This window comes from Oncorhynchus masou, chromosome 11 (assembly GCF_036934945.1).
Source record: "Oncorhynchus masou masou isolate Uvic2021 chromosome 11, UVic_Omas_1.1, whole genome shotgun sequence".
Lineage (NCBI taxonomy): Eukaryota > Metazoa > Chordata > Actinopteri > Salmoniformes > Salmonidae > Oncorhynchus > Oncorhynchus masou.
In genome coordinates this window covers 14,603,039-14,614,773 of record NC_088222.1, presented here as the reverse complement: position 1 = coordinate 14,614,773, position 11,735 = coordinate 14,603,039, and the positions used below count along the sequence as shown (strand labels likewise).

General features: G+C 42.2%; 1 protein-coding gene across 2 annotated transcripts in view; it reads left to right on the top strand.

The window, feature by feature from the left end:
• LOC135548161 (follistatin-A-like) overlaps positions 1-11,203 on the top strand; it is a 15,082-nt gene extending 3,879 nt beyond the window's left edge. Inside the window, exons 4-6 of one of the 2 annotated variants that reach the window (XM_064977481.1) lie at positions 4,210-4,434; positions 4,741-4,971; positions 8,138-11,203. In XM_064977481.1, the coding sequence (XP_064833553.1) occupies positions 4,210-4,434; positions 4,741-4,971; positions 8,138-8,193 (512 nt within the window). In that variant the 3' untranslated portion in view covers positions 8,194-11,203. Of the gene's footprint in view, positions 1-4,209; positions 4,435-4,740; positions 4,972-7,427; positions 8,038-8,137 lie in introns of those variants that run through there. The other variant, XM_064977480.1, reaches the window with a different exon arrangement.
• The last annotated feature ends 532 nt before the right edge of the window (positions 11,204-11,735 follow it).

Sequence of the window (11,735 nt, the reverse complement as noted above, 5' to 3'; positions counted from 1 at the left end):
AGTCTGGAGACAGTAGACTAGACATTACAGTACCATAATCTGGAGACGGTAGACTAGACATTACAGTACCATGGCCTGGAGACAGTAGAATAGACATTACAGTACCATGGTCTGGAGACAGTAGACTAGACATTACAGTACCATAGTCTGGAGACAGTAGACTAGACATTACAGTACCATAGTCTGGAGGCAGTAGACTAGACATTACAGTACCATGGCCTGGAGACAGTAGACTAGACATTGCAGTACCATGGTCTGGAGACAGTAGACTAGACATTACAGTACCATAGTCTGGAGACAGTAGACTAGACATTACAGTACCATGGTCTGGAGACAGTAGAATAGACATTACAGTACCATGGTCTGGAGACAGTAGAATAGACATTACAGTACCATGGTCTGGAGACAGTAGAATAGACATTACAGTACCATGGTCTGGAGACAGTAGAATAGACATTACAGTACCATGGCCTGGAGACAGTAGAATAGACATTACAGTACCATGGTCTGGAGACAGTAGAATAGACATTACAGTACCATGGTCTGGAGACAGTAGAATAGACATTACAGTACCATGGTCTGGAGACAGTAGAATAGACATTACAGTACCATGGTCTGGAGACAGTAGAATAGACATTACAGTACCATGGTCTGGAGGCTGTAGACTAAACAATACAGTACCATGGTCTGGAGACAGTAGACTAGACATTACAGTACCATGGTCTGGAGGCTGTAGACTAGACATTACAGTACCATGGTCTGGAGACAGTAGAATAGACATTACAGTACCATGGTCTGGAGACAGTAGAATAGACATTACAGTACCATGGTCTGGAGACAGTAGAATAGACATTACAGTACCATGGTCTGGAGACAGTAGAATAGACATTACAGTACCATGGTCTGGAGGCTGTAGACTAGACATTACAGTACCATGGTCTGGAGACAGTAGAATAGACATTACAGTACCATGGTCTGGAGACAGTAGAATAGACATTACAGTACCATGGTCTGGAGACAGTAGAATAGACATTACAGTACCATGGTCTGGAGACAGTAGAATAGACATTACAGTACCATGGTCTGGAGACAGTAGAATAGACATTACAGTACCATGGCCTGGAGGCTGTAGACTAGGCATTACAGTAACAGACTCAGACACTGGAAGACAGTACACACAGCTCAGGGAAGACTCCCCTATCGATCTGATTCATAGAACATGTTTTGGTGCATGGGCACAGAGGCAGATGGGTTTAGGTAGCTCTAGTTCTGCAGCCAGGGCCGGCTCTAGCCGCTTGGGGGCCCGAAGCGGGATTTTATTGGCCCCTCTCTGTGCGACGGAGAGAAACATTTTAGTTTTAAAGTTAATTTCCTGCAATTCTACACATTTTGCCTTGGGGTGGAGAGATTTTTTTTAATGTCATAAAAAAAATTATGCAACTCTACTAATTTTGCCATGGGGCAGAGAGAAGTAATTTGCCGTTTTACAGCTAATTTCCTGCAATTCAACCCATTTTGGCATGTGGTGGAGAGAACATTTTAGCAGTTTTAAAGGCCCAGATGTGCGGAAATTCACTTTTTTTCAGCTGAAAGATGAAACATGATGATGTTGCACAATGATTTCAATCAATAAGTAATAAATTAAGTCAAAGTATGATATATTTTGGGTTGAAGTAGTAACTGTGGATGTTTTCAGTACCAATGCTGTGTGTTTCCCCTGTGATAGGACGTGCTAATACTTTCCTGTCTACATTTCTTTTCAGGGCTGGGTTTTGTTTGAATGTTACCACCCACCAGTATGGCTAATCAGAAACACCTGCAAAGTTCTTCCTCTTCATGAGTTGCAATTAAGCTGAGCAATACAATAGACCATGTTTGGCTGAGCCAAACAGCTTTTCGCTGTAGTCTACATTTGGCTGCCTGAGCCATGGAGCAAATTAAAATAGGGTGTGCACACTTGTGTTTTTGCAACTCCACTTTAATTTGTCAAGTTTGACTTATTTTTGAGTTAGTCTGTATGAAAAAAAAATATATGACCATTTTATAAATTGTAAAATTGCGTGTGATATGATTGCATTTTGGAACCCCGCTCCCCCCAAGATGAATGGTTTTGACCACATTCCACTGCTTTGATTGGTACAGATTCCACAAACTTGTTTATCTATACTGAACAAAAATATAAACGCAACATGTAAAGTGTTGGTCCAATGTTTCATGAGCTGAAATAAAAGATCCCCAAAATGTTCCATATGCATGAAAAGCTTATTTCTCAAAAATAAATTACGCACATTTGTTTACATTCCTGTTAGTGAGCATTTCTCCTTTGCCAAGATAATCCATCCACCTGACAGGTGTGGCATATCAAGAAGCTGATTAAACAGCATGACCATTACACAGGTGCACCTTGTGTGCAGTTTTGTCACGTAACATAATGCCATAGATGTCTCATGTTTTGAGAGAGCGTGCATTTGGCATACTGACAGCAGAATGTCCACCAAAGCCGTTTCCAGAGAATTGAATGTTCATTTCTCTACCATAAGCCACCTCCAACGTTGTTTTAGTGAATTTGGCAGTACATCCAACCGCCTCACAACCCCAGACCACGTGGAACCACAGCAGCCCAGGACCTCCACATCTGGCTTCTTCACCTGCGGGATCGTCTGAGACCAGCCACCCAGACAGCTGATGAAACTGTGGGTTTGCACAACCAAAGAATTTCTAAAAAAAACTGTCAGAAACCATCTCAGGGAAGCTCATCTGCTTGCTTGTCATCTTCACCAGGGTCTTGGATTTACTGCAGTTCAGCGTCATAACCGACTTCAGTGGGCAAATGCTCACCTTCGATGGCCTCTGGCACGCTGGAGAAGTGTGCTCTTTACGGATGAATCCCAGTTTCAATTGTACCGGACAGATGGCAGACTGTGTGGGCGAGCGGTTTGCTAATGTCAACATTGTGAACAGAGTGCCCCATGATGGCAGGGGTTATGGTATAGGCAGGCGTAAGATACGGACAATGAACACAATTGTATGTTATCCTGAGGCCCGTTGACGTGCCATTCATCTGCCACCACGACCTCATGTTTCAGCATGATAATGCACAGCCCCATGTTGCAAGGATCTGTACACAATTCCTAGAAGCTGAAAATGCCCCATTTCTTCTGTTGCCTGCATACCCACCAGACATGTCACCCATTGAGCATGTTTGGGATAATCTGGCTCGACGTGTACGACAACATGCTCCAGTTCACGCCAATATCCAGCAACATTGCACAGCCATTGAAGAGGAGTGGAACAACATTCCACAGGCCACAATCAACAGCATGATCAACTCTATGTGAGGAGATGTGTCGCGCTGAATGAGGCAATTAGTAACATTAGCTAGCTATATAAGGTTAGCATGCTAGCTAGCTACACTGATGGATGTCAGTGCCCTGCTTGATATTATTTCTACACTCCATGTTGAAACCCTCAATTCGTGAATATGTATTATCAGCATGCATCATTCTTCGGAGGTGGAACCTAAACGAGAATTTCTGCTATTGGACAGAAATTATGTCGAAATAGTGGTGGCATTGCCCTCTATTGGGGGCCTTTAAAGCTAAATTCCTATAACTTTACACATTCTGCCATGACTTATGCCATGTTAATATGATATCTGAGTGAGAATGACTAAAGAAATCAATAGGGGCCCCCTGAAAGTTAGGGCCCCTGGGCACAGTCGCTACTCAGCCAAAATTGCTACAAGTTTAGATAGCATGCTAGACTAACAACCAATCAAAAAATTGACATGGCTAATTGTCAGCTAATTGAGTGACTGACATAACAAGAGAAAAACTACTGATGCACAACCAAATTTCGAAATTGCTTCTGGTGTATTTCACTATTTTTACTCTCAATAGACCTGTTATGTCGCATATGCTTGGAGCTGGCCCTGTCTGCAGGTCCAAAAAAGACCAGAAGTGTGAGGTGGAGTCTGCCATCTGATATCACAGATAAGCTAAGTCAAACTTAGGCAGTAAGAAAGCGAATAGATAGACTAGCAGCAAGGAAAAATAAACATCACAGGTGGTGGAATATTTACCTGGTGTAACCTGAGAGTTGTGAAGGGAAATGTTGAAATTGTGTGTCATTTGAATGTTTCACATGACCTGAATAGTGTCACATGTGAGTCATGCCTCTACATGTGTGTGTGTGTCTTTCCATTCACAGAGACGTGTCACGGAGTTCGCTGTCCTGGCTCTGCGTCGTGTGTCGTGGACCAGACCAACAATGCCTACTGTGTGGCCTGTAATCACCAGTGTCCAGAGGTGAAGTCACCTGACCAGTACCTGTGTGGCAACGACGGCATTGTTTATGCCAGCGCCTGTCATCTGAGGAGAGCCACGTGCATCCTGGGAAGGTCCATCGGCGTGGCGTACGAAGGGAAATGCATTGGTAAGTACTGGAGCATCAATATGGGGTGCCGTTTGTAAAGTTGATACATCACACTTAGATCAATGAAGATTTCAGTGTTTTGATCCGCCAAGACCTTTGTCAGAACATACCAGAGTAGTAGGCCTAATAAACATCAAAAACATGTCTGTTCTGTCTGTTCTCATACACACAGACAGGACACTACGTCTACCTCCATCACCAGAATCATGGTGTCTGTGTGAATCAGAAATAGCTCCGTACTGGCCTGGGTCTGTGTGGGAGTGTGATAATATTGTCTGATGCTTTCTGTGTGTGTCTCCTCTCTAGACGCCCGGTCATGTGGCGACATCGTGTGTCGGGGAGCGAAAAGGTGTCTGTGGGATGAAGCCAGTGGCCGCGGACGCTGCTCTGTGTGTGACGAGCCATGTCCGGAGAGTCGCCCGGGTGAGAGTGTGTGCTCCAGCGACAACAACACCTACCCCAGCGAGTGTTCCATGAGGCAGGCCGCATGCGCTCAGCAGCGTCACCTGGAGGTCAAACACTCAGGATCCTGCAACTGTAAGTCTACGGTTGATGCGTGAAATGACACCCTATTCCCTACATTGTGCACCACAGTGACGCAAACCCACTGAGAACTTATGAGAAAGTATCTTAAACTTCAAAACAGGCTTTTCCTGAGTCACTTCACCCAAACTCATAAATAATCATCCTAAATCCTAACTTTCACTGAAGCCGAATTTTCACGTAGTCTCCCATTGACATCGATGCATGACTAAGTGAACATTTAACTTAAGTGGAAGTTAGGATAAACTCCGGAGGAGAGATGATGTGGGTCCAACTACAACACATCCATCACCCAATTTTTCCAATGTGATTAAAGTCACCTTATATTAGTCCCCTTATACCAGATCATTGTTGAATACTAATTTCTGATTGGCTAGAAGGGCATTCTAGAATGGGCATTAAAACCAGAGAATGGGACAGTTGGAAAAGATATCGGGACACTTTGCAATCATAATGCAATACGCACCTACACAAGCAGACTGTATTTGCTACAAAGTTACAGAAAGGTAAACCAACAACCACACGAAGTGAAATTGGATACATTGTAAACGCAGGAAAAACTACCAGCTTTGATTTGTTTTTGCAGAGACTTATTTTTTGGGAGCATCTAATGACCTAGTGTGGTGAGTGATGAACATGAATTTCTGAGGTCCTTACTGTTACAGTCATGACCCATTGCGCCATAGCAATTCCTTGTGGGGGCCGGGCGCACGCACGCTGGCTTCGGTTGCCAGCTGTGCTGTGTTTTCTCCAACACATTGGTGTGGCTGTCTTCCGGGTTAAGCGAGCAGTGTGTCAAGAAGCAGTGCGGGGTCATGTTTCGGAGGACGCATGGCTCTCTACCTTCGCCTCTTTCGAGTCCATAAAGGAGTTGCAGCTGTGGGACAAGACTGTAACTACCAATTGGAAATTACGAAATTGGGGAGAAAAAAGGGTAATAATAAAAATGATAAATACAAATATTAAAAAATCCTCCCACATGTTTCTAGTTTGACCAGCTGTTTTCAGCAATTGATATTTTTTAATTAGGTCGTCATATTGGCAGGTTTGCTAGCAACAAACTATTTAGCTAACTTCTAGCCTAGTGTTTGATATGCAGTGCAATCTCCTCGTAATGAACTATGTTGAGTGTCCTGACGAGAAGGCAAACTTTTATAGCTATGCCAGGCTAAATCAGGCACCGTCATTCATTTGGATGTATCCAAATTAATGTCAATTGGAAACAGCTTAAAACAAACGCAAATGCAGCTACTTTTCTGTTATTCTGACTGCAGAGGTTGTGACTGTTAGCCGTAGTTAGTTGGCTAGCTAGCAAGCAAGGGATAAAAACTTAAAGAACAAGGGACTGGGTCGCATCCATATATATCAAACTAATCAAAGAAAAAATGAAAAAGTATGAATTCACTTATAAAATAAAAATATCAACAGATAACAAAAAATGTCCATTATTTTCAAGGTAATGTAGACTTCCAAAGTAATGTACAGAACGTCGCCTTTTTATCCCTAACTTAGTGGCCTCTGTGTCAAAGCCACTTACACAAAAACAGCTTACTGGTAAAAGTATGATGAGGTAGTCTTGCCCACCAGCAAAATCTCTCTCTCTCGCTCTCTCTCCCTGTCCCTCTCTCTCTCTCTCTGTCCCTCTCTCTCTCTCCCTGTCTCTCTCCTCTCTCTCTCTCTCTCTCTCTCTCTCTCTCTCTGTCCCTCTCTCTCTCTCTCTCTCTGTCCCTCTCTCTCTCTCTGTCCCTCTCTCTCTCTCTCTCTCTCTCTGTCCCTCTCTCTCTCTCTCTCTCTCTCTCTCTGTCCCTCTCTCTCTCTCTGTCCCTCTCTCTCTCTGTCCCTCTCTCTCTCTCTGTCCCTCTCTCGCTCTCTCTCCCTGTCTCTCTCTCTCTGTCTCTCTCTCTGTCCCTCTCTCTCTCTCTCTGTCCCTCTCTCTCTCTCTCCCTGTCTCTCTCTCTCTCTCTCTCTCTCTCTCTGTCCCTCTCTCTCTCTCTCTCTCTCTCTCTCTCTCTCTCTCTCTCTCTCTCTCTCTCTCTCAATGTAGAGGCAACCCTTATGACTGACCACTTCATAGTTTACTGCCATTCTGTTGTTCCCATGATGTTTGGTTCACTCATAACATAGATCATGTGTCTCTCAGCTTATCCTCCCTCTAATTACAACAATGCCTCATTTTTCTCCTGTAAACAGTAATGTTGCTGTAATTAAATTATTTCAGCATGTGGATTATGAGGACTGGGTTTTGGATGGGATACTTTTTTGGATGGGGTTTTCTACATCTGCCTGTGGCTGTTTGTTTTGGAGATAAATCTTTTCTGAGGGCAAATACACTCCAACAGGGTGGTCCTTTGTAGAAATGGGTCCCGGACCCCTGTCTTGTGCATCAAATGAAGTTGTATTGTGTTATAAGGATGCGTATATGAGCCCTGTTCTGTTCTCTCTGTTTTCAGGTTTAAACCAGGTTTAAACCATCACCCCACTGCCCAGCCCAGCCCCCCTCTCAGCCTACAGCCTCTCTCATAAGCACAATCACTTTTTTTATGTCCCGTACTCTGGTCCATGGAAAAAGAGAAGCAGGCTGTCAGTGAATCAAGTCAAGGAAAATTTGATTCATGTTGCAGTTGGATTCTGTGCTGTTGTTCGGGTCAATGGGGTGGTGGTTAGAGCATTGGACTAGTAGTTAGTTAGAGCGTTAGTAGTGGTTAGAGCGTTGGACTAGTAACTGAAAGGTTGCAAGATTCGAATCCCCGACCTGACAAGGTAAAAATCTGTCGTTCTGCCCCTGAACAAGGCAGTTAACCCACTGTTCCTAGGCCGTCATTGAAAGTAAGAATTTGTTCTTAACTGGCTTTCCTAGTAAGATGAAATCAAATAAATAAAAAATTATGCTTAATTTTGCTGTGAGATTCTGCGCTGTTGTTAGGGTCAATGATGCTTAATGTTGCAGTAAGATTCTGTGCTGTTGTTAGGGTCAATGATGCTTAATGTTGCAGTGAGATTCTGTGCTGTTAGGGTCAATGATGCTTAATGTTGCAGTAAGATTCTGTGCTGTTAGGGTCAATGATGCTTAATGTTGCAGTAAGATTCTGTGCTGTTGTTAGGGTCAATGATGCAACTGCTAGCAGACAATTTGTTCTTCCATATATCCATCATCAGAAAGGGAAGCTTGAGGAAGAGGGGAAGGAAGAAGAGGAGAAAGAAGAGCAGGAATACTAGGATTTTCTTCATCAATATGTCCTGGAATACAGCCTGGATGATAAACCTTATAATAGCTGAATAGTGTTTCAGTTCAGCCACAGAATACTGTTCATATTGTATATAAAGTGTATGCTTATTTATTGTCCATGGAAGAGAAATAAGCCAGGGTCTCCCGAACTTGGTCCTAGTACTACACAGCTTATTCAAATAATCAACTAATCATCAAGCTTTGGTCGTTTGAATTGACTGTGTATTGTTAGGGCAAAAACCAAAACATGCTGCCCTTTGGGTGCCCAGGACCGAGTTTGAGAAACCCTGGCTGAACTAAGCAATCGTATATTTGAAATCTTGTAGGTGTTGTTTACTTGTATGTATTTCTATATTTTGTTTATTATTTATACATTAACAGTGTCCGTCTGTCTTACTGTATACCTAATGTCTCTTGCATTTTATCCAAAGAGAAAATGTATTATTTATTTGAGGTGCAATACTACCCACATTGATGTTCTTGTTCTGTAAACTCCTGCAATGCATTCTCTATCTGAGCTGTACACATCTGCTTATTGTGGGCAAGATTTGGATTTACCCCTTCTTCCTACATTGTGAAATGTTGGCTAGCGTGTTTAGTGTGTTCCAGTTTATTTTATGGAGAACTTGTTGCTCACCAATGTATATACCCTAGTGAGAGAAAGGTTTTGTTGACCAAAAGCTGACCTAAATGGCTTTGTCTAGTCTTTTGTTGACCCAGAGTTACCCGTCCTAGTCCCACTACAGTGCATAGCGATACTTTTAACGAGTCACTATGGTCTCTCTCCCTTCAGAAAATGACTAGCTTTGTTTATTAAGGGGAGCAGGATGGATGCCACTAAAACAATGTACAGTTGAAGTCGGAAGTTTACATACACTTAGGTTGGAGTCATTAAAACTTGTTATTCAACCTTCTCCACAAATGTCTTGTTAACAAACTAGAGTTTTGGCAAGTCGGTTAGGACATCTACTTTGTGAATGACACAAGTCATTTTTCCAACAATTGTTTACAAAAGGATTATTTCACTTATAATTCACTGTATCACAATTCCAGTGGGTCAGAAGTTTACATACACTAAGTATACTGTGTCTTTAAACAGCTTGGAAAATTCCAGAAAATTATGTCATGGCTTTAGAAGCTTCTGATAGGCTAAATGACACCATTTGAGTCAATTGGAGGTGTACCTGTGGATGTATTTCAAGGCCTTCCTTCAAACTCAGTGCCTATTGGCTTGACATCATGGGAAAATCAAATTAAATTGTTCAAGACCTCAGGGAAAAAAATTGTAGACCTCCACAAGTCTGGTTCATCCTTGGGAGCAATTTCCAAACCCCTGAAGGTACCAAGTTAATCTCTATAAATAATAGTACGCAAGTATAAACACCATGGGACCACGCAGCCATCATACCACTCAGGAAGGAGACGCGTTCTGTCTCCTAGAGATGAACGTACTTTGGTGTGAAAAGTGCAAATCAATCCCAGAACAACAGCAAAGGACCTTGTGAAGATGCTGGAGGAACAGGCACAAAAGATCTATATCCACAGTAAAACGAGTCCTATATCGACATAACCTGAATGGCCGCTCAGCAAGGAAGAAGCCACTGCTCAAAAACTGCCATAAAAAAGCCAGACTACGGTTTGCAACTACACATGGGGACAAAGATCGTTCTTTTTGGAGAAATGTCCTCTGGTCTGATGAAACAAAAATAGAACTGTTTGGCCATAATGACCATTGTAATGTTTGGAGGAAAAAGGGAATGCTTGCAAGACGAAGAACACCATCCCAACTGTGAAGCACGGGGGTGGAAGCATCATGTTGTGGGGGTGCTTTGCTGCAGGAGGGACTGGTGCACTTCACAAAATAGATGGCTTCACGAAGGAGGAAAAATGATGTGTATATATTGAAGCAACATCTCAAGACATCAGTCAGGAAGTTAATGCTTGGTTGCAATTGGGTCTTCCAAATGGACAATGACCCCAAGCATACTTCTAAAGTTGTGGCAAAATGGCTTAAGGACAACAAAGTCAAGGTATTGGAGTGGATCTCACAAAGCCCTGACCTCAATCCTATAGAACATTGGTGGGCAGAACTGAAAAAGCATGCGCGAGCAAGGAGGCCTACAAACCTGACTCCGTTACACCAGCTCTGTCAGGAGGACTGGGCCAACATTCACCCAACTTATTGTGGGAAGCATGTGGAAGGCTACCTGAAACGTTTGACCCAAGTTAAACAATTTAAAGGCAATGCTACCAAATACTAATTGAGTGTATGTTAATTTCTGACCCACTGGGAATGTGATGAAAGAAATAAAAGCTTAAATAAATCATTCTCTCTACTATTATTCTGACATTTCACATTCTTAAAAAAAGTGGTGATCCTAACTGACCTAAGGCAGGGAATCTTTACTAGGATTAAATGTCAGGAATTGTGAAAAACTGAGATTAAATGTATTTGGCTAAGGTGTATGTAAACTTCTGACTTCAACTGTATTATGTTTTATACAATGTCTATGTAGGAATAATTAGGTTTTTCATTTTTTACCTTGACAATGTTGTTTTTCATATTTCATAATGTGCCAATTAATACTCTTGTAGACTTTTATGTGCCAATGTATTTCAGTGCGGTCAATCACGTAATTGATATCACTCCCTCTGTAAATGTAAATGCAGTGTACCACATAATGTTCATTACATACAATATATCACACTTAAGCATGTTGTTTTTCCTCACTCTATCGAGGAATATTCAATGCAGCTGCTGTGAATATATTTGCTGTTTTGTCCTAAACAGAAATGTGTTAAAAGTCAACAGCTGTTGCATTTACAGCTGTGATACATTTCCATGAATAACCCCCTTGGTCTATTTTGTTATGTTGAATAGAGATTCAGTCATAAATATATAGTTTTGTATTTTTTATGTGAATGTTAAATGTACATAATAGCTATGATATTATGATGATATTTATACAGGGCAGGAGAGTAAATAATAAAAATGTGCTTTTTTTCCCTCAAATTTATGTGTCTTCTGTCTATCATTTCTACACACGAGACACACAACAAATGTCCTGGAGAATACTATATATACCATAGCCTACCTTCCCTCTCCTGTGTACCGAATCCAGTCCAGTATTTTACATCATCATCACATTTACAATATGCTCCAATTAAAGTGATACAATCACAGACAGACAGTCATTTCTCTCATTACTGCTCCTCAGCCATCCTCCTCCACCAAGTGTAGAGACTGACTGACTGACTGACTGACTGTCTGTTTCACTTTGTGCTGCAGGAGCATATAGATGGTGTATTTATTTATTTATCTTTATGTGCAGGACAGGACTGTGTCACTCAATCACAGACATTTAAACCGGTAGAGCCCAGCTCGGCCACAGAAGATAAAACGTGTGGCTGATCGACAGAACCTCAGCTTGGCCTGTTTGGCATTGTTTCCCCAGACGTGAGAAAAGCTGACTCAGTTTCTGTCTGCTGAGCTGTGTGTGTGTGATCGAGGGTACTAGTGGCATCAGGGTCC